At 37.9% G+C, this 23,739-nt stretch overlaps 10 protein-coding genes across 10 annotated transcripts; 3 read left to right on the top strand and 7 right to left on the bottom strand.

The window, feature by feature from the left end:
* The first annotated feature begins 5 nt into the window (after positions 1-5).
* On the top strand, positions 6-3,272 carry LOC117612269 (glutaredoxin-C5, chloroplastic). The gene is made up of 5 exons (XM_034341042.1): positions 6-509; positions 642-715; positions 1,234-1,308; positions 2,492-2,518; positions 2,869-3,272. Exons 1-5 carry the CDS (start codon positions 226-228, stop codon positions 2,943-2,945), a joined length of 537 nt encoding a protein of 178 aa, XP_034196933.1. The 5' UTR covers positions 6-225; the 3' UTR covers positions 2,946-3,272.
* On the bottom strand, positions 3,251-4,024 carry LOC117612268 (glutathione transferase GST 23-like). The gene is made up of 2 exons (XM_034341041.1): positions 3,716-4,024; positions 3,251-3,625 (listed from the first exon to the last, which is right to left on the bottom strand). The coding sequence occupies exons 1-2, from the start codon at positions 4,022-4,024 to the stop codon at positions 3,266-3,268; spliced, it is 669 nt and encodes a 222-aa protein (XP_034196932.1). The 3' UTR covers positions 3,251-3,265.
* Positions 4,025-8,374: 4,350 nt separating this feature from the next.
* On the bottom strand, positions 8,375-9,423 carry LOC117612266 (glutathione transferase GST 23-like). The gene is made up of 2 exons (XM_034341038.1): positions 9,067-9,423; positions 8,375-8,884 (listed from the first exon to the last, which is right to left on the bottom strand). The coding sequence occupies exons 1-2, from the start codon at positions 9,376-9,378 to the stop codon at positions 8,522-8,524; spliced, it is 675 nt and encodes a 224-aa protein (XP_034196929.1). The 5' UTR covers positions 9,379-9,423; the 3' UTR covers positions 8,375-8,521.
* A 640-nt stretch (positions 9,424-10,063) lies between these two features.
* Positions 10,064-10,983, bottom strand: LOC117612267 (probable glutathione S-transferase). The gene is made up of 2 exons (XM_034341039.1): positions 10,675-10,983; positions 10,064-10,584 (listed from the first exon to the last, which is right to left on the bottom strand). The coding sequence occupies exons 1-2, from the start codon at positions 10,981-10,983 to the stop codon at positions 10,225-10,227; spliced, it is 669 nt and encodes a 222-aa protein (XP_034196930.1). The 3' UTR covers positions 10,064-10,224.
* Positions 10,984-12,829: 1,846 nt separating this feature from the next.
* LOC117612263 (probable glutathione S-transferase) lies at positions 12,830-13,713 on the bottom strand. The gene is made up of 2 exons (XM_034341035.1): positions 13,405-13,713; positions 12,830-13,314 (listed from the first exon to the last, which is right to left on the bottom strand). The coding sequence occupies exons 1-2, from the start codon at positions 13,711-13,713 to the stop codon at positions 12,955-12,957; spliced, it is 669 nt and encodes a 222-aa protein (XP_034196926.1). The 3' UTR covers positions 12,830-12,954.
* Positions 13,714-14,803: 1,090 nt separating this feature from the next.
* Positions 14,804-15,983, bottom strand: LOC117612261 (probable glutathione S-transferase). The gene is made up of 2 exons (XM_034341033.1): positions 15,658-15,983; positions 14,804-15,313 (listed from the first exon to the last, which is right to left on the bottom strand). The coding sequence occupies exons 1-2, from the start codon at positions 15,964-15,966 to the stop codon at positions 14,954-14,956; spliced, it is 669 nt and encodes a 222-aa protein (XP_034196924.1). The 5' UTR covers positions 15,967-15,983; the 3' UTR covers positions 14,804-14,953.
* A 1,257-nt stretch (positions 15,984-17,240) lies between these two features.
* LOC117612260 (probable glutathione S-transferase) lies at positions 17,241-18,031 on the bottom strand. The gene is made up of 2 exons (XM_034341031.1): positions 17,723-18,031; positions 17,241-17,632 (listed from the first exon to the last, which is right to left on the bottom strand). Exons 1-2 carry the CDS (start codon positions 18,029-18,031, stop codon positions 17,273-17,275), a joined length of 669 nt encoding a protein of 222 aa, XP_034196922.1. The 3' UTR covers positions 17,241-17,272.
* Positions 18,032-18,731: 700 nt separating this feature from the next.
* On the top strand, positions 18,732-19,788 carry LOC117612262 (probable glutathione S-transferase). The gene is made up of 2 exons (XM_034341034.1): positions 18,732-19,115; positions 19,246-19,788. Exons 1-2 carry the CDS (start codon positions 18,807-18,809, stop codon positions 19,603-19,605), a joined length of 669 nt encoding a protein of 222 aa, XP_034196925.1. The 5' UTR covers positions 18,732-18,806; the 3' UTR covers positions 19,606-19,788.
* Positions 19,789-19,866: 78 nt separating this feature from the next.
* On the top strand, positions 19,867-22,262 carry LOC117612259 (protein LOW PSII ACCUMULATION 1, chloroplastic). Its single transcript, XM_034341030.1, has 5 exons — positions 19,867-20,189; positions 20,655-21,227; positions 21,324-21,374; positions 21,646-21,804; positions 21,947-22,262. Exons 1-4 carry the CDS (start codon positions 19,987-19,989, stop codon positions 21,782-21,784), a joined length of 966 nt encoding a protein of 321 aa, XP_034196921.1. The 5' UTR covers positions 19,867-19,986; the 3' UTR covers positions 21,785-21,804; positions 21,947-22,262.
* Positions 22,263-22,321: 59 nt separating this feature from the next.
* LOC117612264 (photosystem I reaction center subunit IV B, chloroplastic) lies at positions 22,322-23,642 on the bottom strand. Its single transcript, XM_034341036.1, has 3 exons — positions 23,224-23,642; positions 22,685-22,750; positions 22,322-22,587 (listed from the first exon to the last, which is right to left on the bottom strand). The coding sequence occupies exons 1-3, from the start codon at positions 23,500-23,502 to the stop codon at positions 22,483-22,485; spliced, it is 450 nt and encodes a 149-aa protein (XP_034196927.1). The 5' UTR covers positions 23,503-23,642; the 3' UTR covers positions 22,322-22,482.
* Positions 23,643-23,739: the final 97 nt, after the last annotated feature.

Below are 23,739 nucleotides of genomic sequence, written 5' to 3'. Positions count from 1 at the left end.
GTCCAACTGCCAAAGGCTTAAACTTAAACCAATGGCGCAACCCAGTTCCTGTTTTCTCTCTTCATCTGTGAGTGAATCTCAAAGAACCTGAAAACTAATAGTCAAAAACCCAAACAAGAAAAAGCCAAAAAGGAAGGAGAATCAAGCAAGCAAAGCAAGGGATTTGCCCAAACAAAAACAAAAATAAACAAAAAGCTCCAAGAAAGCTGAAGCGAGACAGCAACAATGGCAGTCTCGTATAACCTCACCAATTTCACATCTGTTTCTCTAAATTCTGCTCGCATTCTTTCTTCTACGAACAAGTCCTCCATTTGCTCTGCTCCTTTGAGCAACAATTGCAGCCCAAGAGGCAGCTCAAGCATAAGCCTTTTCAGCATCAATGGCTCAAGAAGATGGAGATCCTTCTCTGTTAAGGCCATGGCTTCCTCTTTCGGTTCTCGGCTCGAAGAGAGCGTGAAGAAGACGGTGGATGAGAACCCAGTTGTTGTCTATTCCAAAACGTGGTGTTCGTGAGTACATACATCTCATCAAATCCCCATTACTATTGGTTTCGTAAATTTTCAATTTTCATGTTGATTGTTTTGTCAATTTGGTTTCTTTTTGAGAAATTTGAAATGGGTTTGTTGGAAATTGGGTTGAAGGTACTCCTCTGAGGTGAAATCGTTGTTCAAAAGGCTTGGTGTGGAGCCGATGGTCATTGAATTGGATGAACTTGGTATGCTTTCTTGCTCTCCATAAAATGCCAACAATATGCAACTTTGTTTTTGTTATCAAATTTCAGTTTAGGTGCTTGATGGATGAAAATGCATTCTAAGTCTTTGCTTGCTTGAATTCTCGAGTGTGCAGTCATGTCCTTTTAGATTTAATGTAATTTGATAATTTAGCCTCAGTTTTCTGTGCCCCAGATGTAGCAGAACAGTTTGAATGGAAAATTTGAAGCTGATTATGCATACAAACGAACAAATTGTTGAGCTCCATTCACCTTATGAAACAGAAAGTTTCTAGCTTGTGCAATGTTCGAGATAATATGTTTCTAGAATTAAGAAAGGAAGTGTGCTTTTGTACACAAAATTCATAGGTTTTTCGTTTTCTCCCCAATTTGATAGGGTATGTTTCTGTTTGGCTTAGTTTGAATGTTGAGAAGTATTGTTTGATTCCTACTCTGTTTTATCACTTTTGTCTTTAGACTTGATCGAATTATGCTTAAATTTGAAAGCCATTTCTCTCTTTCAGGTCCCCAAGGGCCACAGCTGCAAAAGGTATTGGAGAGGCTTACAGGACAGCATACTGTCCCGAATGTTTTTATTGGTAAGAAACACTCTTTGTGATTCTTAGTGGTTAACCTAAACCATCTCAATTATGTTTTTCTCTGCTCAAATAACGAGACCTGCATTAATATATACATGATGGATCCAAGGGCGGACGCCCGTTTAGGCTACCCTAGGCTGCAGCTCTGGGTAGCTTAGTACAAGTATTTCTTCTATATAGTATCTCAACATGATGTTTATTGCAATTTGTATACAAATTCAATTGTCCTTGATACTCGTTAGGAACTGTAGTTCGTTGAGTGTGTCATTTGATAAGTGCAACAATAAATTCAATAAGTATATACGGGAAGTAACCGTTGTTGATAAATAACATACTCTTTGATCAACAAATTGTTTGTCTTCACCGCCAAATCTAAAATCAAGTCTAGATATTATACATATGTGGTTTGGGGTAGTTTTTTATTTTATTTTATTAAAAGTTTGAAAAGTTAACCAAAAGGTGACTTGCTGAATCCTTTTTTCCATTCTCTTCTCAAACACAAATGTTCCTATTTTTCATTCTTTTCTCCAAACTCAATCTCAAGGTTATATTCCCTTCTTAGTTGTTTTTTCAAACACTCAATCTCATCCTCCAAGGCTGCATACAAAAGTAAGTAAAGACTAAAGAAACCCCCTGAACTCTCTTTTGCTGTCTTTTTTTTCTCACTCTGTTTGGTTACTGAGAAAATGCTGGAATAGAAATGAAACTTCTTGGATTCTTTAACAGTTTGGAGATCTCATGGAGTCATTTCTTGAAAAATGTGATTTTATTTCTCTATCCCCTGCTCCCTGTTAATGGTCAAGAGTGTAAAGGTGTGAGACATACGACCAACACTGTTTTACTTTATTACTGTAGAAGCTGTTACTTCTAAATATCGAAATGGTTATAAATGTAAGATTAGGCAATATAGTAAAGTGCTATTAGAAGAAGAAAAAAATGTTTGCTGTTTTCCAGATTTTGACTTTATACTAGTTCTATCCTTAGTGCGATTTCTCAACAGTGGCTGATTGGCTTATCAGGCTTCTATGTTACTCTAGTTAAATTCTTTATTAACTGATAGGCACTACCTGAAGAATGATATTACCAACTAATGTTTTCGAAGTAAAGTTTGTCATATTTTAATTTTTATCTTATTGGCTCTTTAATGATACTAGAAGCTCACACGTTTGTTTCTTTTATGCAGCGGGGAAACACATTGGTGGTTGTACAGGTATGACATTCTTACATGAATGTTGTTATCTTTTATAGCACTGGTTTTTTAGCAAAACTTTGTTGAGTTAAAAGGGAGTGGAAAGTTCAGGGTTCAACTCCATGTAGGGTCTAAGGATTATAATACTCATAAAAACATACATGACCAATGTGCACGCAAAAGTTCAATAAACAAGCAAATATGCAGTACAGAGAACTCTTCCCTTTCTGAATAAAAAACTGTGTATCTTCGTGTTGGTGCTGCTAGCTAGTTATAAAATCTCTGGTGACACAAAGTGAAAAGATTAAAAAAGAAGTTGAACAAAGGGAAAATATTTTAATTCTAATGTTGCTCTTTATTCTGATATGCAGATACTGTGAAGCTATACCGAAAAGGTGAACTTGAACCTTTGCTGTCAGAAGCTAAGGCTAAAAACGCACAAAGCTAGCCCCACAACCCAGCATGTATTCACTTACAGAACCTGTCTCCTTGCAGTCTATGAGTTGAAAGAACATACGCCCCATTTCTGCTCAACAAATTGCAATGATTAGAGAAAATATATTATGAAGGCTAATTCGTTTTCATAAACCTTTATGATTTGGCAGTTAATGAAGGGTTTGTGAAGCTTATGCAGAGTTTCAAAGGTATCTAGATGTTGTTGGAACTATTCTCTTATTGGAATGTAGAAGCTTATTACTTTTATTTATTTTTGAACCTTTATTCTTATTGGGTTCATGTGGTATACTTGGAAATATTAAGACTTGGATATCAAGAAGTTGCTGGCTTGGCATGTACCTCCCTTAGTTGTTTCAAATAAGCTAACAGGCGGCTCTTATCAGGATGATTTCCTTTAATCACAGGAACTTCCTTGAAATTTTTAATCCATGCCTGTAAGCGAGGGAAGCTATTGACTTCCAGTACTTGTACACCAGCTGCTTCTTCGATGGCCTCAAGCCAGAATGCTATCCATCCAAAGGCTAAGTCTGTCATCCCGACCTTGTTGCCATCGAAAAACTTTTTCTCCCCAAGGCCATGCTGTTCTAAGATTGTCAGAAGTTCTTGGGCCTCTTTTGCTGCTTTTGCTTGCTCATCTCCAGTTTTTTTAAGGAATCCGAAAAAGTTTGGCCTCTAACTTACACAAAAGAACCAGTCAGTGAAAAGGTAACATTTTATATGAATCGAGGAGAACAAGCCAAAAGATAAGGGAGATTTGATTACCTTGTCATCTCCGAACTTGGTCCAAAACCGAGCCATGGCCCTTGCATAAGGGTCATTTGGTAGCAGAGGGTTCTGAGGCCACGTCTCTTCAATGTACTCAAGAATAACAGTGGACTCTGCAATTGTTTTTTCACCATGAAAAAACACTGGAACCTTCTTATGCACTGGGTTACAATGAAGAAGCAAATCACTCTTATTGAATATGTCTTCTTCTACATATTTATATTCGACACCCTTGAGTTTCAGAGCCCATATAACCCTGTAAGCATATGGACTTGCCCAGAACCCTAGTACCTTGACTTCCTCCATATTGGTTTAGTTTGTGTTCATCTTCTTACTCTGGTGGGCATATATATATGTATACCTGATTGAGTGCAATTCAAACCTGCTTGGGCTCCAAGATATGTTAGGTGGAGATTACTAATTATAATTTGCCGTATTGTTTGACCAAGTAATAATAATTCATTTAAATTTACTAATTAGTCTTCAAATCCTGTAATTTTCAAAACTTCTTTAGGGTGGGTGACTTTTCATTATTATTCATATAATATATGATGCGACTTATACGTTTGATAACTTCCCTCCGATTTGTTTTAAGGATTAAGATTTTTTATATTATCTGATGTATCTCTCTAGAAAGTATTGATATATTTAGAGTGCTGCTAAACGAACCCTAAAATCAACTGAGTACACCATACTATCAAACTATTTATTGAATTACTAATTTATCCTAATATAAAATGATCAAAAATAATATTTTGAATTGTGAAACAAATGTAATTTTAGTAAGTACACCCTACTCACCATATTCAACTCTAATCAAACATAAACGAAAAACCCTACTTCAAAAACTCTGTTATTTCCTTTTATTTGACGATAAAAAAGATTTAAAAAACTCCAAATACCAAGCGAGTTCATACGTGCTTACTTGGAATTGAAACTGGAATTCGGTAATTGTGTATTGAAATTCTAAAAAAATTGAAGAAACCCAATTCAATTTGGGTGAAAACTAAGAAAATAAAGATTGAAACTTTTGGGATTCGAGTTGAAGAATCTGCTTACCTGGGAAAAATAGATAGAAACCCTATTCCATTATGTAGTTGAGTGAGGTACATGGGCTAATTCATTCAAACTCGAATCAGGTAAAGTGATGCAGAGAGAATTCAAATATAAGGAAAATTAAAAGATAAAACTTAGGAAGGCCCATTTAGTGGTTGAAGGAGAAAAAGCCAGACACACTGATCATACAAAGATAGGATTTCTTAGGGGTATGACAGGACCCGATCCTAATTCCACTTTGGAATTCGAGTCGGACCCTGTGCGTGTCTGACACCTGGCGAATGACGGGCACAAAAGACCTTTTTACCCTTCCTATTACAACTACGTTTTAAAACCTCCTTAGACTCCTGCCAAAAATTCGGCAGAGTCTCCCCTGTAATTTGTCCAAACCCAAAAAATTTCACCTGTTAAACAAGCAGTAATATTCACACCAACTGCCAGAATAAGTAAATTAAACATTCACCAGTTCTGGTTCTCCACTCTAACCAGATATCAGAGCAGTTACTAAATATTTACAAGAATTTAAGTACTTTACAACAAAATCCTACTTTTCGTGGGTGACGCGGGAGTTAGGAGAAGGCCCGGTGGTGGATTCCTGTGCACGTCTACTGCCTGGGGGCGCAAAACAGTTGAAAGTGTGAGTGGACAAAAAGAAGGTTCCAGAAACTAATATGTGAACATAATAACCCCCATTATAGAAAAATAACTATGTAAATCTGAAATTCGACTGCATTCAACTATAAAGCATTCATATAAACATATATATATATATATATATCTATGCAGATGTAAAATATGCTCAAATGTCGAGAAAACTTGTATAAAATTTTTGAAATCAGTATTTGCATAAAAGCACTGAAATTCCTTCAAAACTACCACCTAGGTGTACCCCTGTAAAATCGTCAACTCCCCTGGCAGGTCTCGGCGACACACAGTCTATCCGAGCCTCAAACTGGTAGGATTCAGGGGACCGCAGTCAGCCTAATTCGCTGGCAGGTCTCGGTGACACACAGTCGACTCGAGCCGCACTGGCAGGATTCAGGGGACTGTAGTCAGCCTGATCCGCAAATCCTGGCAGACCTCGGCGACACCAAGTCAAACCGAGCTGCAAATCCTGGCAGACCTCGGCGACACCGAGTCAAACCGAGTTGCAAATCCTGGCAGACCTCGGCGACACCGAGTCAAACCGAGCTGTAAATCCTGGCACTCACGGTCCGAGCGTCCCCGAAACTCGTGAGGCAAATGTCAAGTGCACTGACAAAACTGAAAAATAAACTGGATGTCCGTAGACATCGGTCTAACTGAGGGTAATCACCATAACTGGATACATGGTGGTTTTAAAATAAACTATTCAAGAAAAGTCTGGTAATTAACTGTAATTTGATAAAACTGAACTAAGCTGTTATTTCCTCTGATATAAGTCTCACATTCTGCTTTTTATATTACTTTAGCATAATCGGCTAAGCAACGTATAAATGAGATATTTAATTTCACAATCAAGCTAGGAAAATCACAATGAATAAAACTTATTCAAGATCAAATAATGAAATTTATTTATAAAAATCATTTATGAAAGAAAAGTCCACTCACTTCTGGTCCGAGCTAGCTGGACCTCTTGAAGGTCCCTCCTATAGTTCAGTCTGGCCCCTGGTGCCTGATAAATCATGAATATTAAATTAATAAAACTGCTCAATAAAAGTATTAAATTAAAAACCCTGACCCCCGGCTTCTAGAATTGCATGCACTCACTTTAAAGTAAATCCTATGCCCACTTAGCATTTCAGACATTTACAACGGTCTTAGAAGACTTGAGACCTCAAGAAGCGATAAACCGCCAAACCGGTCGATCCGGAACCCCGTGGGGTCCATGACCTCCAATGGCCGATCTGGGATTCCCTAACGGTTCCTCACAGAGACAAACCCATAACCTACTGGTTTGACCCGAATTGGACGGTCGGATCAACCACAATTGTGTAATCGCTTAAATTCCAAACCCTAGCCCTAGGGTTCGCGATTTCGGAGTATCCGGGACTCCGATTCGTGATCCGTTGAATCCTACACGATCCTGAAATCATGTAGAACGAAATATCTGAAATTGAGTGCGATCCAACGGCTCGACGGTACTACACCCGGGAATCGCACAATATGAAAAATCCGTTCGGGACTCAAACGGAATCCAAATCGAGATCCGCAAAATCCTACGAGCTCGTGACGACACGAGGATCGCAAAAATACACAGAGTCACTACACTACCCTCACCCACGCGCCGCCACACACGCCGGCAGCTTGGGTGTCCAAAGCGATAACGACTCGCCGGAAAAACTCAAAACCAAGGCTCCAAACTCCTATCCTAGGTAAAACACCACATTTGGAGCCACTTTTGTTCTTGGACATACCCCAAAAAGTGGCCGAAAACGGCCGATCACGGAGGCCGACACTCGGCCGAATTTCAAGTCGAAAATTGAGTGATCTACGGCTAAAATCGATGAAAACCTATCCAACCATCAGCTAGAGCACAAAAAATAGGTGAGAATTCATACCTTACTCGAAAGATTTGGTTGAGAATTGAAGGAGAACGAAGGGTTGGAAATTTAGCCCAAAACCAGTCGGTTTTCTGGGCTTTCCGGCGAGCTCCGAGCGGCGCAAGGGTAGAGACCGGTTGTGGCGTGATGGCGAGGGCGAGGCGGTCCCGACGGTACCAACGCCGTAGGTCGGGGTGGCCCGTGGCGGTGGCTGGCTGATCGGAAAGGGAAAGGGGGGCGCGGGCGTCGCGGGAGGGAGGAGATCGAGAGGAGAGAGAAAACTGAGGGGGGGAGAGAGAGAAGAGATAAAATCTGACTTTTTTGTTTGAATTACCGTTTTGCCCTTCCCCATATTTTGACCGTATTTTCTTCGTTACAACTCCGATTCGAGTCCACTCCGTGTCTACGGACTCGATTCGTCGTGCTCTATGCAACGGCGTAAGTGGAATTGTCAAATTCCTTCTCGGTCAAAAAGTCAACTTTTTCCCAATTAAATATGGTGAGGGCAAAATCGTCTTTCTTCTAGAATAAATTAATAATTAATTTAGGATATTTTGTTTTGGGTTATTACAGGGTATCCCAACAAGATCATCATGATACATGCATCCCTAAATTGAACTTCTTATCTTTGGTTTTGTCCGTTCTAATTTAAGATCCGGTAAACATCATTTAATCAATTAAAGAACCACATAGCAATGGCTAATAATAAATCAAAGGGAAAACAAGGGGCTTTCTGATACCTTTGAATCAAAGCTTCTCAGTAATGATATCCGAATAATTTAGTATGCCACTTGACCTTGATAAATGTTGTTACCAGATTCTTATGGGTTTGCTGCTGTGTGATAGAGTTGATTAGGGTGTATTCGGGGTATTTTTGGTAATTAAATAGGGTGTACTTAGTTAATTTTACATTTTAATTTAAATATTAGGATATACTTAGATCATAGAGTGTACTCAATTAATTTTAGAGTTCGTTTAGCAGCACTCTATATTTAATGGACGGTTACAATGATGGTGCTCAAGTATAAGGCCGAGAAGGTCAACAGTAAGTGAAAAGAAAAAAAAAAAAATCCGAAAGTGGAGACATGTAAAATTGATCGAGCTCTTTTTTATTGGTGATTATTAATTAAGTAAAATACAGAAACAACAGTACATCAACTAATATAACATGAAAGCATGCCATTATATAACAAATCCTACACCAGCAGGTACTAGCTTGTTTTGTTTATGCATCTGCTGCAGAAGCAACAAATGTTGCTCTTCGGCCTTTGAAGTAGGTCAACATTGCACTGCGATCTGGAAGGCTCTCTTTGATTGTGGGAAACTCCTTGAAGCTTTGCATCCATGCCTTCAACTGAGGAAAGCTGTCATCTTCCAGCACCTTAACCCCAGCTGCTTCCTCCAGGACTTCCAGCCACCAAGCTATCCACCCGAATGCCAAATCAGCCAATCCAATCTCGTCGCCGCCGAAGAACTTCTTGTTTCCCAGGCCATGCTCTTCCAAGATTCCAAGACTTTCCTGCGCTTCTTTGATTGCTTTCACTTGTTCTTCTCCAGTCACCAAAAAGAAGCCCAAAAAAGCTCGGTTCTGCGTTACACAAAACAAATGAGTTAGTTCGCGTTCATGTATAAACATGCTATGTTGTTAGATAGTAGATATCACAAACATATATATATATATATATATTTAAATATTCATATAAAAATTCATTCATGGATGCAATTATTTTGACAACATAACGTGTCAAACTGTTGAGAGTGATTGATTACCTTGTCCTCTCCAAACTTTGCCCAGAACCGAGCTTCGGCTCGTTGGTGGTGGTCTTTTGGAAGCAGGGCGTTGTGTGGCCATGCCTCTTCAATGTACTCAAGAATGACAATGGACTCTGCAATTGGTTTCCCATCATGAACAAGCACAGGAACTTTCTTATGCACTGGATTATACTTCAGAAGCTGATCACTCTTGTTGAATAACACATCCTCTTCTACACACTCATATTCCACACCCTTGAGTTTTAGTGCCCATATAACCCTGTAAACATATGGACTAGGCCAAGCTCCTAGTAATTTCACTTCTGCCATTTTTGTTACGTTGTGCTCTGCGTTTCTAGATGTATTTATACCCAACCAGCCAACTTGGTTACCTGCTTGAGCTACAAGTACATGGTTTGAAGGATTGGTGGCGAAATTGGTTTTTTCATGACACTTTATAAAGTATGATATCCTTAGGTGTTTGGGTCAAGATTGAAGACTGAAAAAGATATGACCTCCTTTGCATGGATGGGGGGGGGTGCATGGGCGGACCTACGTGGGGCCCGGGCCGGGCACTACTCGCTTTTTTTTGTGAATCCGGGCACTACTCGCTTTTTTTTGTGAATTCTCTCTCTCTATTATTTGTTGCATTGCATTTACTTTTTGTTGTTTTTTTTTGTTTTTAATATTATATAAGATTTTATTTATGTATAATATGTATAAAGATGTATTTAGGGGTAATGTTCATTATGTTTGTTGATTATGTATATTTTTATTTATTTATAATGAAATTCAATTGTACCATCAAGTTTTTAATATAAATTTCACCCGACTAACTTTCAAATTCTAAATTCACCATTGTGGGGTATCTCTCAACTTTTGTCAATTAAAGTATATGTATAATGTCACAAGAACAAATCCAGACCAAACTATGCATAAAATATAAAGTTTTTATTGGGATTCTATAACTTCTATTAGTGATAAGCTGATACATAATATCATTGTTTAGAGGCTCGTGATCTGTGATTGAAAATAAACTATCTAAACCCAATGGGTCAAAACCTATTTTAGGCCGTGGCTATGAGCCAGCCGGCCCATTGCCGAATCCTAAAAGTTTAGAAGCTTATTACATTTATTTATTTTTGAACTTTTTTTCTTATTGGGTTCATGTGGATATCAAGAAGTTGCTGGCTTGGCATATACCTCCCTTAGTTGTTTCAAATAAGCTAACAGGCGGCTCTTATCAGGATGATTTCCTTTAATCACAGGAACTTCCTTGAAATTTTTAATCCATGCCTGCAAGCGAGGGAAGCTATTGACTTCCAGTACTTGTACACCAGCTGCTTCTTCGATGGCCTCAAGCCAGAATGCTATCCATCCAAAGGCTAAGTCCGTCATCCCGACCTTGTTGCCATCGAAAAACTTTTTCTCCCCAAGGCCATGCTGTTCTAAGATTGTCAGAAGTTCTTGGGCCTCTTTTGCTGCTTTTGCTTGCTCATCTCCAGTTTTTTTAAGGAATCCCAAAAAGTTTTGCCTCTAACTTACACAAAAGAACCAGTCAGTGAAAAGGTAACATTTCATATGAATCGAGGAGAACAAGCCAAAAGATTAGGGAGATTTGATTACCTTGTCATCTCCGAACTTGGTCCAAAACCGAGCCATGGCCCTTGCATAAGGGTCATTTGGTAGCAGAGGGTTCTCAGGCCACGTCTCTTCGATGTACTCAAGAATAACAGTGGACTCTGCAATTATTTTTCCACCATGAAAAAACACTGGAACCATTTTATGCACTGGGTTACTCTGAAGAAGCAAATCACTCTTATTGAATATGTCTTCTTCTACATATTCATATTCGACACCCTTGAGTTTCAGCGCCCACATAACCCTGTAAGGATATGGACTTGCCCAGAACCCTAGTACCTTGACTTCCTCCATATTGGTTTATTTTGTGTTCATCTTCTTACTCTGGTGGCTATATATATATATACCTGATTGAGTCAATTCAAACCTGCATGGGCTCCAAGATATCAGTAGAGGTTAGGTGGAGATTACTAATTATAATTTGCCGTATTCTTTGACCAAGTAATAATAATTCATATAAATTAACTACTTAGTCTTCAAATCCTGTAATTTTCAGAACTTCTTTAGGGTGGGTGACTTTTCATTATTATTCATATAATATATGATGCGACTTATAAGTTTGATAACTTTCCTCCGATTTGTTCTAAGGATTAAGATTTTCTATATTATCTGATGTATCTCTCTAGTAAGTATTGATATATTTAAATGGACGATTACAATTGTGGGGTATCTCTCAACTTTTGTTAATTAAAGTATATGTTATGGGAACCAAATTAAACCTAAACTCTAGGTCAAATGATTAGGCCAATCAATTTGGGAATTATTTGACCTAATTAGGAATTACCTAACCTAATTGGGAGTTACATAACCTAATTGGGAATTACCTAGTCAAATTAGGGGTTACTTGAACCTCACCAACTATACCAACCACACCAACCTCACCAACCTCACCAACTACACCAACCACACCAACCTCACCAACCCCACCAACCTCTCCAAGGCCACTATAAATACTTGGTCACGCACAAGGATGAAGAACGTCAGAACTACTGCTAAAACCTCTATAGAGATCTTCCCTCACAGAGCCTAGCTACCTCCTCTCTCTCTCTCTCTTTTACATAAGGCTCCGACCGCCCGGTTATATTATAAACATATCTCTGTACCCTATTAGCTATTGTTTCCTATACAATTCAATTGAACTAATTTAGGCATCGGAGGGCCTTTGGCCAACCACCCCCAGTGTGGTCCTCATATTTGTTCTATTTTGCAAGGAGAAAAAGGCAGCAAAGAAGAAAAGGGAATCTTTCGAACCGAATATTCTCGTGGGGAAATTTGCTCCCACATATGTACGTAAGTGATAATATCACAACATTTAAGTCATGTTTTGATGCATTTTATAAAATTGTTCTGTAAATTACATATTGATTATTTCTTTTATGTTACAATTGTGAATTTGAGTTCATAAAATATTTTTTTAACTTATTGAAAAAGAAAAAAAAAACACACACACACATAAATATACATATAAAGTAAAAGGTCATATTCAGAATGTTCGTCTAGGACTCCAAAACGTAGTACCATTAAGCAGAGCACCATTGGTGTTCTTGGGCCACACTCAAAATTTCTTGAAAACATGTACCAATTGGTCAAAAATCTCAAAATTGCTTGAAAAGTCATGTCAATTGGTCAAAAGGTGGCCAAGAAGCAAAATGTGACATCCCGTTTAATATTCCAAAAGGAAATTTCAAGAAATGGAAGAAGTGAAGCTGTTTGGAACTTGGCCTAGTCCATATGGTTACGGAGTGATATGGGCTCAGCTCAAGGGTGTGAAATATGAATACATAAAAGAGGACTTGGCTAACAAGAGTGATTTGCTTTTACAATATAACCCAGTTCACAAAAAGATCCCAGTGCCCGTTCACAATGAGAAACCCATTGATGAGACTTGGCCCCAAAATCCCCTGCTTTCAGATGGCCCTCATGAGAGAGCCTTAGCGCGGTTTTTGACGAAATTCATAGACGAAAAGGTGATTTTATATATTTTTACATCATACAAATTCACAATTTGACAACAAACAAAGCTAGCCGCACAACCAGTCCATGATTTGAAAGAAAGGACGCTCCATTCTACAGCACAAGGAAATAAAACACAACTTAAAGAAAGCAAATCACAAGATCTTCAATAGGACGGTTGTCCAGCAGAGATGACAGCAGAACCCCAGACAAAGAAGATGAGTAAGGAGCAAAACACCGTGCAGCACAATGTAGAAGCTTATTACATTTATTTATCTTTGAACTTTTTTTCTTATTGGGTTCATGTGGATATCAAGAAGTTGCTGTCTTGACATGCACCTCCCTTCGTTCTTTCATATAGGTTAACAGGCGGCTCTTATCGGGATGATTTTCTTTAATCACGGGAACTTCCTTGAAATTTTTAATCCACGCCTGCAAGCGAGGGAAGCGATTGACTTCCAGCACTTGTACACCAGCTGCTTCTTCCATGACCTCAAGCCAGAATGTTATCAATCCGAAGGCTAAGTCTGTCATTCCAATCTCGTCACCGTTGAAAAACTTGTTCTCCCCAAGGCTATGCTGTTCCAAGATTGTCATAATTTCTTGGGCGTCTTTTACTGCTTTTGCTTGCTCATCTCCAATTTTCCTAAAGAACGCAAGAAGGTTTGGCTTCTAACTTACACAAAAGAACCAGTCAGTGAAAAAGTAACATTTCAAATGAATCTAAGAGAACAAGCCAAAAGATTAGGGAAATTTGATTACCTTGTCATCTAAGAACTTCATCCAAAACCGAGCCATGGCCCTTGCATAAGGGTCGTTTGGTAGCAGAGGGTTCTGAGGCCACGTCTCTTCAATGTACTCAAGAATAACAGTGGACTCTGCAATTATTTTTCCACCATGAAAAAACACTGGAACCTTCTTATGCACTGGATTACTCTGAAGAAGCAAATCACTCTTATTGTATATGTCTTCTTCTATATATTCATATTTGACACCCTTGAGTTTCAGAGCCCATATAACCCTGTGAGGATATGGACTTGTCCAGAACCCTAGTACCTTTACTTCCTCCATATTCGTCTAGTTTGTGTTCATCTTCTTACTCTGGTGGGTATATATAGGTATATACCTGATTGAGTGCAGTTCAAAGTTTCAAACCTGCTTGGGCTCTCAGTCGAGGTTAGGTAGAGACTACTAATTATAATAATTTAGTAAATGTAGGTTTTGCCCATAAAAAAACTTTCACTTTTGGAAAAAGCCAAAACTTTTCCAAAAAAGACAGAAAAACCTCTCAATTTTCAAACCAAAGACATACAAATGTAAAGGATTCCTTAGGAAATCAAAAAAATAAATAAGGGCAATTTTGTCCATTTTGGCTTCTTTTAAAAATTTTCTCTCTCCTTTGGTTTTTTCCAAAGTCTCCCTTATAATTTGCCGTCTTGTTTGACCAAGTAATAATATTTCATATAAATTTACTACTTAGTTTTCAAGTCCTGTAATTTGGATGTGTGTTGATGTTGAATTGGCTAGAATGATGTAGGTGTTCCAAGAATTGTTTTTACCATCTCATTCATTTTCGCCACTTAAAATTAATTTTTAGGTTGTTTCCTGCTGAATTTTTTTTTTATATATATAAAAATTTCTGTTCAAAGACTAATTGTACGGCAATTGGATTGATTATAAGTTTGATTTTGGTGTTCTTTTCTTAGTTAATGTTTAACAAGGTGATAAGAAAGTTGTAAATATATATATATATATATATATTTTTAGATAAGGGTAAATTGGAAAATAAAAGATAGCTTTTCTGATGCATTAATGACATTGTTTTAGTGTAAGTAAAGTGACACATGTCATAAGAAAAAGAGATAAAGTCAACAAGATAAAGTTAGAAAGAAAATTGTTAGCATTCCCTAATATACCCTACCAATCTAAACACTTGAGCTACAAGTACATGGTTTTTACTTTTAAGGATTGGTTTAGAGTTTAGGTGTTTGGGTCAAGATTGAAGATTGAAAAAGATATGACATCCCTTACATGGGTAGGGTACCTCTCAACTTTTGTTAAGACTCGGAAGTGTGCCCCTCTAAGTGTATGCAAGTTAGTGATAATGTCACAAGAAGAAATCCAGAACAAACCATGCATAAAATAATAAGTTTTTATTGAGATTTTTCTCACCCATCTAAAATTATTCAGCATTTGCCTCGTGATTCATGGATCGAAAAGAAACGATCTAAACCCAATTGGTCAAAGCCCATTTTGGTCGGCTATGTATGAGCGGACCCGCCCATTGCCGAATCCTAAAATCTCTATGTATCTATGTTCTTGCTGATGCAGTAAACTTCTCTCCTAGGGATTTGAAATAGGCCAGCAATGCATCATGTTCAGGAAGGTTTTCTTTGATCACAGGGACATCTCTGAAGTTTTTGATCCAAGTCTGCAAGTGAGGAAACAGATTAGGCTCTAGCAACTTGACACCAGCTGCTTCTTCCATCTCTCCTAGCCAACCGGCTAGCCATCCAAATGTCAGGTCTGCCAACCCAATTGTGTCTCCTCCAAAAAACTTCTTCTCCCCAAGCCCATGTTCTTCTATTGTTTTCAACACTTCTTGCGCTTCTCTTTTTGCCTTATCATGTTCTTCACCAACCGATTGAAAATATGCCCTAAAAATTGCAGTCTGCAAGGCCCAATGCAACAGATATGAATAAATCAAACCAGGCCCAATTCAATATTTTGTTTGGTGTTTTGTTTTTCTTATTAGAATATTTATGTTGCTAAACATGATATTAAAAGACTAAATTTACTCTTCGCTAGGTTTATTTTATAGTGGCTTTGTGACTACTTATCAAAAGGCAAAAAAAATCCAAATATATGTGCATGAAACATTATTAAAATTTAAATGTTTCATCTTAGGCCTTCTAATTTTGCAAAATCAGTAACAAATTTGTTTGTCAAATAATGTGATATGTTTTATTTAGACAAAAATAAAGTCATGTAAGCAAATTTAAATGTCTCACATACCTTGTCTTCTCCAAACTTAATCCAAAACCGAGTCATGGCCCTCTCATAAGGATCATCTGAAAGCAATGGATTATGTGGCCAAACTTCCTCAATGTATTCAAGAATAACAATAGACTCTGAAATTGGTTTTCCGCCATGAACGAGTACCGGGATCTTCTTATGAACTGGGTTATACTGTAAAAGACGGTCACTCTTGTTCATGAGATTTTCTTCCACATATTCATACTTAACACCCTTTAGCTTTAGAGCCCATGTGACTCTGTAGCAAAAGGGACTAGGCCATGTTCCTAGTAGCTTCACCTCTTCCATTTTCTGTGAAGATGCGGTTTTTCTTTCTAACTTGCTCCAACCAGCGGGTTAGCTTTGTTTGTCTTTATAAGCTTTTGGTTCAAAGGTTAGGTCAAAAGTTAATTTGTGTATAATATAAATAAATAAATAAAGAATGGCCATTTCGTATACTTTTCTGTTTGTTTGCCAAGAAATTGACAAGTTGAAATGCGTGTATATAATCCAAAATTGGAGTTACACTAGGCATAGCACCATTGGTGTTCTTGGGGCACACTCAAAACTACTTGAAAAGTCATGTCAATTGGTCAAAAGTTAAAATGAAACATCCCGTTTAATATTCCAAAAGGAAATTTCAAAGCTTTTTTTCCCAGAATATAATATATACCCCGCCCGTATGGTATGGTTGACTGAATTGGATTGGATATATTAGGATAAGATTGGATTTTAAGTAGTTATTTGGTGCAATAAACATCAAGTTGAGATTGTAAGACTGGAACAAAATAAAATAATGAATACAATTCTCAATGAGACTTGGCCCCAAAATCCCCTGCTTCCGGATGACCCTCATGAGAGAGCCTTACCGCGGTTTTGGACCAAGTTCATAGACGAAAAGGTAATTTTATATATTTTTACATCATCCAAATTCATAGTCGACAACAAACAAAGTTAGCCCCACAACCCAGCATATATTCACTTAGAGCATCCACAATGATGCTCTCTATTTCTTAGCTAAAATTTGGTTAAAAATATGATAATACTATTTTAGGAGCTCTCTAAAAAATTTCAACTCCAACCATACTCCCTAATTTGGAGAGTCATAAATGCTATAACTCTTTTTTGATTGGTCCATTTCTATTAAAAAATAAAATAAAAAATATTTAACATTAAATAAAGGTTTGAAATACTCATTAAATAAAGCAACATTAAATTATAAGGGACTACTAGGAGTCCTTTCTCTCTCCTCAGATTTAGGAGCTCCTAAAGGACTCCCTATTTTAGGAGGTGAATAGGGAGCGGGGTTGGAGTTGTATTTTTACAATTCTTCCCTAAAATTTGTCTAAAGAGGTGGTTTAGGGACTTCATTGTGAATGCTCTTATAGAACCTGATCTCCTTTCGGTCTACGATTTGAAAGAAAGGACGCTCCATTTCTACCTCTACAAATTTCACTGATTAGAGAAAAAATATTGTGAAGGCTAATTCATGCAGAGTTTCAAAGGTACTCTAGATGTTGTTGGAACTATTCGCTTATTGGAATGTAGAAGCTATTACATTTATTTATCTTTGAACTATCTTTGAACTTTTATTCTTATTGGGTTCATGTGGATATCAAGAAGTTGCTGGCTTGACATGCACCTCCCTTCGTTCTTTCATATAGGCTAACAGGCGGCTCTTATCGGGATGATTTTCTTTAATCACATGAACTTCCTTGAAATTTTTAATCCATGCCTGCAAGCGAGGGAAGCTATTGACTTCCAGCACTTGTACACCAGCTGCTTCTGCCATGACCTCAAGCCAGAATGCTATCCATCCGAAGGCTAAGTCTGTCATTCCAATCTCGTCACCGTTGAAAAACTTTTTCTCCCCAAGGCCATGCTGTTCCAAGATTGTCACAAGTTCTTGGGCGTGTTTTACTGCTTTTGCTTGCTCATCTCCAGTTTTCCAAAAGAACTCAAAAAAGTTTGGCCTCTAACTTACACAAAAGAACCAGTCAGTGAAAAGGTAACATTTCATATGAATCTAGGAGAACAAGCCAAAAGATTAGGGAAATTTGATTACCTTGTCATCTCCGAACTTGGTCCAAAACCGAGCCATGGCCCTTGCATAAGGGTCATTTGGTAGCAGAGGGTTCTGAGGCCACGTCTCTTCAATGTACTCAAGAATAACAGTGGACTCTGCAATTATTTTTCCACCATGAAAAAACACTGGAACCATCTTATGCACTGGGTTACTCTGAAGAAGCAAATCACTCTTATTGTATATGTCGTCTTCTACATATTCATATTTGACACCCTTGAGTTTCAGAGCCCATATAACCCTGTAAGGATATGGACTTGACCAGTACCCTAGTACCTTTACTTCTTCCATATTCGTCTAGTTTGTGTTCATCTTCTTACTCTGGTGGGTATATATATAGGTATATACCTGATTGAGTGCAGTTCAAAGTTCCAAACCTGCTTGGGCTCTCAGTAGAGGTTAGGTGGAGATTACTAATGATAATTTGCCGTCTTGTTTGACCAAGTAATAATAAGAGAACTCATATAAATTTACTACTTAGTTTTCAAACCCTGTAGTTTGGATGCATGTTGATGTTGAATTGGCTCGAATGATGTAGGTGTTCCAATAATTGTTTTTATCATCTCATTCATTTCTACCACTTGAAACTAATTTATAGGTTGTTTCCTGCTGACTTTTTATTTTATATAAAAAAAATTCTGTTAAAAGACTAATCTACGGCAATTGGATTGATTATAAGTTTGATTTTTATGTTCTTTTCTTATTTAATGTTTAACAAAGTGATAACAAAGTTGTAAAAATAAAATAAAAAATAAAAAAATAAAAAAATTTGGATAAGGGTAAATTGGTTCTGATGCATTAATGACATTTGGTATACTTTTCTGTTTGTTTGCCACGAAATTGGAGTTACACTAGGCAGAGCACCATTGATGTTCTTGGGCCACACTCAAAACTACTTGAAAAGTCATGTCAATTGGTCAAAAGGTATCCAAGAAGAAAAATGCGACATCCCGTTTAATATTCAAAAGGAAATTTCAAAGCTTTTTTTTTTTTTTTCTTTCTTCCCAGAATCATAATATATATGGGGGCTAGGGCTTGAGGAAGAACACAAACAATTCAACAAGAAATGGAAGAAGTGAAGCTGTTTGGAGCTTGGCCTAGTCCATATGGTTACAGAGTGATATGGGCTCTGGAGCTCAAGGGTGTGAAATATGAATATATAGAAGAGGACTTGGCTAACAAGAGTGATTTGCTTTTACAATATAACCCAGTTCACAAAAAGATCCCAGTGCTTGTTCATAATGGGAAACCTATTGCTGAGTCCTCTGTGATCCTTGAGTACATTGATGAGACTTGGCCCCAAAATCCCCTGCTTTCAGATGACCCTCATGAGAGAGCCTTAGCGCGTTTTTGGACTAAGTTCATAGACGAAAAGGTGATTTTATATATTTTTACATCTTTCAAATTCATAGTCTGACAACATAATATGTATTACTTTCGTAGATTATTAGCCTTTTCGTTCATTAATAATCAAATGGAAATTTTCAATTTGTGTGATCAAGCAGGGCCTTCCATTTGCTACATTCTTTATGGCTGATGGAGAAGAACATGAGAAGGCTGCAAAAGAAGTCAAAGACCTACTCAAGATCTTAGAAGAGCAAGCTCTAGGAGAAAAGAAGTTCTTTGGTGGAGATGAAATTGGATTGGCTGACTTAGCCTTGGGATTTATAGCCTCCTCTTTTGGAGTCATTGAGCAACTGGTTGGTGTCAAAGTGCTGCACGCCAATGACTTCCCTAGATTATGTAATTGGATTAACAACTTTAAGGAAAACCCAGCAATCAAACAGAACCTCCTTAATCATGATCAAATGTTTGTGTACTACAAGCAGAAGAAGGAGATGCTTATTGCTTCAAGGACAACATAAAATTGCTTATTAGTAGATTTCTTGTTACAGTAATTGTTCTTGCACTATATAATTCATAATGCAGTGCTCATGTTTTCCTCAGTTTTGTGTGGTCTGATTGAGTTATGGATTTATAAAATACTCCATGTTCTAGCTATGGAGAAGCTCTTTACTTCTAGCTAGAAACATGTGGTGATAAGCTCATGCTGGAAAACGGTGACGTTTACGGCCAATAGAGAAGTGCTTTTTTTTTTTTCTCAACAAACAAACAAAAGGGAAAGAAATAAGAAGGGCTGGGATTGGGAGGAGGTGGCAGTATTGTGATCATCAAATATGGCCTCCCAAGAAAACAGTAGAAAACTGTCACAAGCAGCAAAAAAAGGCTGAGTTCAAGCAGTGGCCATGGCTTCTGTCGCAAACGGTCCCTTCCACATTCTCAAACCTCCAAACCATCCTGGTTACAAACTCAGTAGTGGTATCAGAACGACCCTCTGGTCATTCTCATGTACCAATGCACCATTTCTCACTCCGCAGACCTCAAAGCACAAGTCTTCAACCATCATTTGCTTTGCAACTGATAAGCAAACTTCTTCTACTGAAATCAGGTCTTCACCTTTGTCGTTTTCGCTTCCATGTATTTCAACATTCAGTTTATCTCTTTTCCAGTATTTTGAGAATGATTAATTGTTCCATATGATAGAATTAAGCTCCACTATATCTTAATGTTTTCTTGGATAATTGGATTTGGATATGGCAAAATGACCAAAAAAAAAAAAAAAAAGGCTTTGATTGGTGGTTGTGCCATAGTGTTGCAATTTAAATGTAACAACTTTTTTCTCTAGTGATTATTGGTATCAATTTTTACTTCTCATTTCTGGGCTAATTCTACCTATTTCTGTCATTCATGGAACTGGTTCTAAAATGAAGTAGATAGACTAGGGAATGGGGTTGTTTCGAATTTTCAGCATCTTTGCTGACTTGGGTTTTTTGCCTTCCAATGCCTTATGCTGTATGAGCTTATGTTTTACACATCAGGCTTCCTTGTAATCATAGTTTTGTTTGCTTCACAGTTCCACAGCCAGGATTAGGAGTGAAGTTCTCACTCCCTTTCGCTCCGTTCGGATGTTTTTCTATCTTGCTTTCATTGCAAGTGGTGGTTTAGGAGGACTCATAGCAACCACACAGTTAATTGCAGCACTAACAAACCCATCAAGAGCACTTGACGCCCCTGAAATTGCAAAGGGTCTTGGGATAGACCTTGGAGCAGTGTCTCTCTTTGCATTCTTGTATTTGAGAGAGAACAAGGCCAAGAATGCACAGATTGCTAGGCTCTCAAGAGAGGAAAACCTTTCGAATCTTAAGCTCCGGGTTGATGAAAAGAAGGTCATTCCTCTTAGCTCTTTGAGAGGGATTGCTCGGCTTGTAATATGTGCAGGCCCTGCATCAGTCATCACAGAAGCTTTTAATCAAAGTGAACCCTACACTGAAAGGCTTGTGGAACGAGGGGTGCTCGTGGTGCCCTTTCCTACAGATGGAAACTTACCTAGTTTTGAGTTTGAAGAAAGTGAAGAGACTAAGGAGATTACTGCAAAGAGGAAAAGACTATGGCAGCTGACACCAATTTATATTCCTGAATGGACCAAGTAAGTAAACCATGTTCAAAACAATATAAACTTGTTCAACTTTAAGTTGTTCTTACTCCTTCTTCACGCACTTTTATTTTTCCTTGTAAATGGTAGGTGGTTAGATGAGCAAAAGAAGCTGGCAGGCGTCTCCTCTGACTCTCCTGTGTAAGTGTTTTCTCCAGGCTTACTTCTGTCTTTAATTCCACTAATCAAAGTTCAAAGATCATTGGATTTTGAGTCTACAAGTGCCTTATGCTCGCTCTTGCCATTGACAAGACTTTCCCTTTTTTCCTTTTTGAGTTTGAAGCATATAGTTTATTAGGTGATTTGGGCTTGAATTCGTGAATTCCTTTACTCAACAATCAGTCTATGTTCTTGGGAATATTAGCATAAGATCGCTTCTTGAGAAATTGTGCATCTTTTTGTTTGTCTGCAGGTATATATCTCTTCGCCTGGATGGTCGTGTTCGTGGCAGTGGCATTGGTTACCCGCCTTGGAATGCTTTTGTTGCACAGCTACCACCTGTAAAGGGAATGTGGTCTGGTCTTCTTGATGGGTTTGATGGAAGAGTTTAAGAAAATATTTTGTGTCATAGGTTAGTTTCTAGTTCTGGATTACTTGAAATCTTGTAATGTGATAGGTTATTTCTAATATATATACTTCCATTTTCTTTGTTATGTGGTCAGCCCTTCCTTAGAAATAAAATTCTGTTTTCTTTTGCCCTTTGAATATTGCAGTAGGATCAAAGGCATGATATGGATATGCAGCTATTTCAGAAATGGAAAATCCTGTTTGGAATTGTTTTCGGCTTCTATGTGGCTAACAGGTCCTGCTATATATGCATGCAATGTCAAGGAAGCAACCAAAATGGGGGATTTGAGGACAGTTGACAGAGAAAAGAGTTGTTTTGTCCAAAAACAACTTAAACTAATCTATACATCAAGCCTTGTGATTGTTGACTTGCCATTTTCTGAGTCGGCTTTCTTTTTTTTCTTTTTGTTTTGGAGTTAACAGTCACCTTGATTTGAATGAGTTGGTTTGAGCTACTTTCCACCTGCTTGTTTTGAAGAAAAAGCTAGAAAGAACAATATATATGTTATATACTCCATGAATAATATCAATTTGGACTTTTGGCAAAAAGTGATTGAACTTTGAAACTTAAGAAAGAAAAGGTGGAAGAAATCAGAGAGTATGGATACACAATAAAGGCACAAACAAGGAAGAAACTGATAGAAGGAGAATTAAGATTACAATTTACAAAGCTACTAAAAACTCATTTAACTTCTTCAATCTCGTCCAAAGCATAGTTATTTGTGGACACATTGGCATAGTTAACTTTGTTGAATCGAACGACGACTGGGTAACGGGTGTTGGGGTCCTGTAAAATGAAGATCAACAGAGCAAATTAACAACTTAAGCAGACCCTTTTCTCATTTCATGTTAGTCTTAATTGAGAGAGAAGTGAGAAGTCAGACCTGATCCACAGCTACAACAGATCCAATGCCTTTGAACCAGTAGGACTCCCTCCTAAGAATCTTCACCTGCAAAGTCAGCGAAAGATTCAAACTAGTCAGTGACTCAATATCTCCATAGTCTATTGCACTAAAGAACATATATATTTCTGGCCACTAGAACATATCAACTGATCCTTCTGCTAGTTTTTCTTCTGGGTTTAATTTGGTTTGCCAATTCAGCAATTCCCAAACAAACCAAACCATTTAGAAACTTTATATTTTCATTTGTGGTCCTCTGAATTTTCTGTTTATGCAACTAAAACTAAACAAGACCATTTCATTGTACAAAAGAACATGTATTTCTGGCCACCATAACATATTATCATATCTCAGCGGACACACAAATTAACTGATGCTTGTCCTGGTTTCTAGTGATTCTCATTCTCTCTTTTTTCTGAGTTTAATTTGGTTCTCAATTCAGCAATTCCAACTACAAAACTATTGACAATTCACTCAAATAATACTTCGAAAAAGAATTCTATTTTTTAACATGAACTAACCTTGGTGCCTCTCTTGGGTCCAATTGGAGGTGGCTTAGGTTTAGGAGCAGCTGCCCCTTCTGGTGCTTCCTTGGTGGCTGCTGGTGGGGCAGCAGCTGCTTCATCAGCTGCCCTGATCACAAACCTGGCATTGTTTCTGGTGTTGGTGTTGGGCTTTGAAGAGAAAAACAACATGCTACTTCTGCTGGAAGCAGAGCCTGTGTTGTTGGCTGCTGCAACATTTGGTGCCACAACAAAGCCTGAGGCAGCTGATGCCATGCCACAGCTAGCCATAGCCATATGTGTAAAGTTATGTGCTGCTTGCTGCTGCTATGTCTTCTCTCTTGCTGGCTGTGAAAGACTAAAAAGTTAATGGCTATAATTAAGACCACCAAAACATTGAGAGGCTTTGAATGAGTGAGTGCTGAATTTCTATGCTCTCTGTTGGAAAACAATTATCTGATCCTGCAGACGTGAGATAAATCGTTGCCTCCACTAGGGTGCTGACACCTATGCACCATATCCTTTTTGTTTGGA

This window comes from Prunus dulcis, chromosome 8 (genome assembly GCF_902201215.1).
Source record: "Prunus dulcis chromosome 8, ALMONDv2, whole genome shotgun sequence".
Lineage (NCBI taxonomy): Eukaryota > Viridiplantae > Streptophyta > Magnoliopsida > Rosales > Rosaceae > Prunus > Prunus dulcis.
This window is presented reverse-complemented; position numbering and strand designations above follow the sequence as displayed.

Coding starts and splice junctions, on each gene's coding strand:
- LOC117612269 (XM_034341042.1), top strand. CDS start 226: ATGGCAGTCTCGTATAACCTCACCAATTTCACATCTGTTTCTCTAAAT. Junction 716..1,233: donor CATTGAATTGGATGAACTTG/GTATGCTTTCTT, acceptor TCTCTCTTTCAG/GTCCCCAAGGGCCACAGCTG. Junction 1,309..2,491: donor TGTCCCGAATGTTTTTATTG/GTAAGAAACACT, acceptor TCTTTTATGCAG/CGGGGAAACACATTGGTGGT.
- LOC117612268 (XM_034341041.1), bottom strand. CDS start 4,024: ATGGAGGAAGTCAAGGTACTAGGGTTCTGGGCAAGTCCATATGCTTAC. Junction 3,626..3,715: donor CCAAGTTCGGAGATGACAAG/GTAATCAAATCT, acceptor TGTGTAAGTTAG/AGGCCAAACTTTTTCGGATT.
- LOC117612266 (XM_034341038.1), bottom strand. CDS start 9,378: ATGGCAGAAGTGAAATTACTAGGAGCTTGGCCTAGTCCATATGTTTAC. Junction 8,885..9,066: donor CAAAGTTTGGAGAGGACAAG/GTAATCAATCAC, acceptor TGTGTAACGCAG/AACCGAGCTTTTTTGGGCTT.
- LOC117612267 (XM_034341039.1), bottom strand. CDS start 10,983: ATGGAGGAAGTCAAGGTACTAGGGTTCTGGGCAAGTCCATATCCTTAC. Junction 10,585..10,674: donor CCAAGTTCGGAGATGACAAG/GTAATCAAATCT, acceptor TGTGTAAGTTAG/AGGCAAAACTTTTTGGGATT.
- LOC117612263 (XM_034341035.1), bottom strand. CDS start 13,713: ATGGAGGAAGTAAAGGTACTAGGGTTCTGGACAAGTCCATATCCTCAC. Junction 13,315..13,404: donor TGAAGTTCTTAGATGACAAG/GTAATCAAATTT, acceptor TGTGTAAGTTAG/AAGCCAAACCTTCTTGCGTT.
- LOC117612261 (XM_034341033.1), bottom strand. CDS start 15,966: ATGGAAGAGGTGAAGCTACTAGGAACATGGCCTAGTCCCTTTTGCTAC. Junction 15,314..15,657: donor TTAAGTTTGGAGAAGACAAG/GTATGTGAGACA, acceptor TGGGCCTTGCAG/ACTGCAATTTTTAGGGCATA.
- LOC117612260 (XM_034341031.1), bottom strand. CDS start 18,031: ATGGAAGAAGTAAAGGTACTAGGGTACTGGTCAAGTCCATATCCTTAC. Junction 17,633..17,722: donor CCAAGTTCGGAGATGACAAG/GTAATCAAATTT, acceptor TGTGTAAGTTAG/AGGCCAAACTTTTTTGAGTT.
- LOC117612262 (XM_034341034.1), top strand. CDS start 18,807: ATGGAAGAAGTGAAGCTGTTTGGAGCTTGGCCTAGTCCATATGGTTAC. Junction 19,116..19,245: donor CTAAGTTCATAGACGAAAAG/GTGATTTTATAT, acceptor GTGATCAAGCAG/GGCCTTCCATTTGCTACATT.
- LOC117612259 (XM_034341030.1), top strand. CDS start 19,987: ATGGCTTCTGTCGCAAACGGTCCCTTCCACATTCTCAAACCTCCAAAC. Junction 20,190..20,654: donor ACTTCTTCTACTGAAATCAG/GTCTTCACCTTT, acceptor TTTGCTTCACAG/TTCCACAGCCAGGATTAGGA. Junction 21,375..21,645: donor GTCTCCTCTGACTCTCCTGT/GTAAGTGTTTTC, acceptor GTTTGTCTGCAG/GTATATATCTCTTCGCCTGG.
- LOC117612264 (XM_034341036.1), bottom strand. CDS start 23,502: ATGGCTATGGCTAGCTGTGGCATGGCATCAGCTGCCTCAGGCTTTGTT. Junction 22,751..23,223: donor GACCCAAGAGAGGCACCAAG/GTTAGTTCATGT, acceptor CTGACTTTGCAG/GTGAAGATTCTTAGGAGGGA. Junction 22,588..22,684: donor CTGTTGTAGCTGTGGATCAG/GTCTGACTTCTC, acceptor TTCATTTTACAG/GACCCCAACACCCGTTACCC.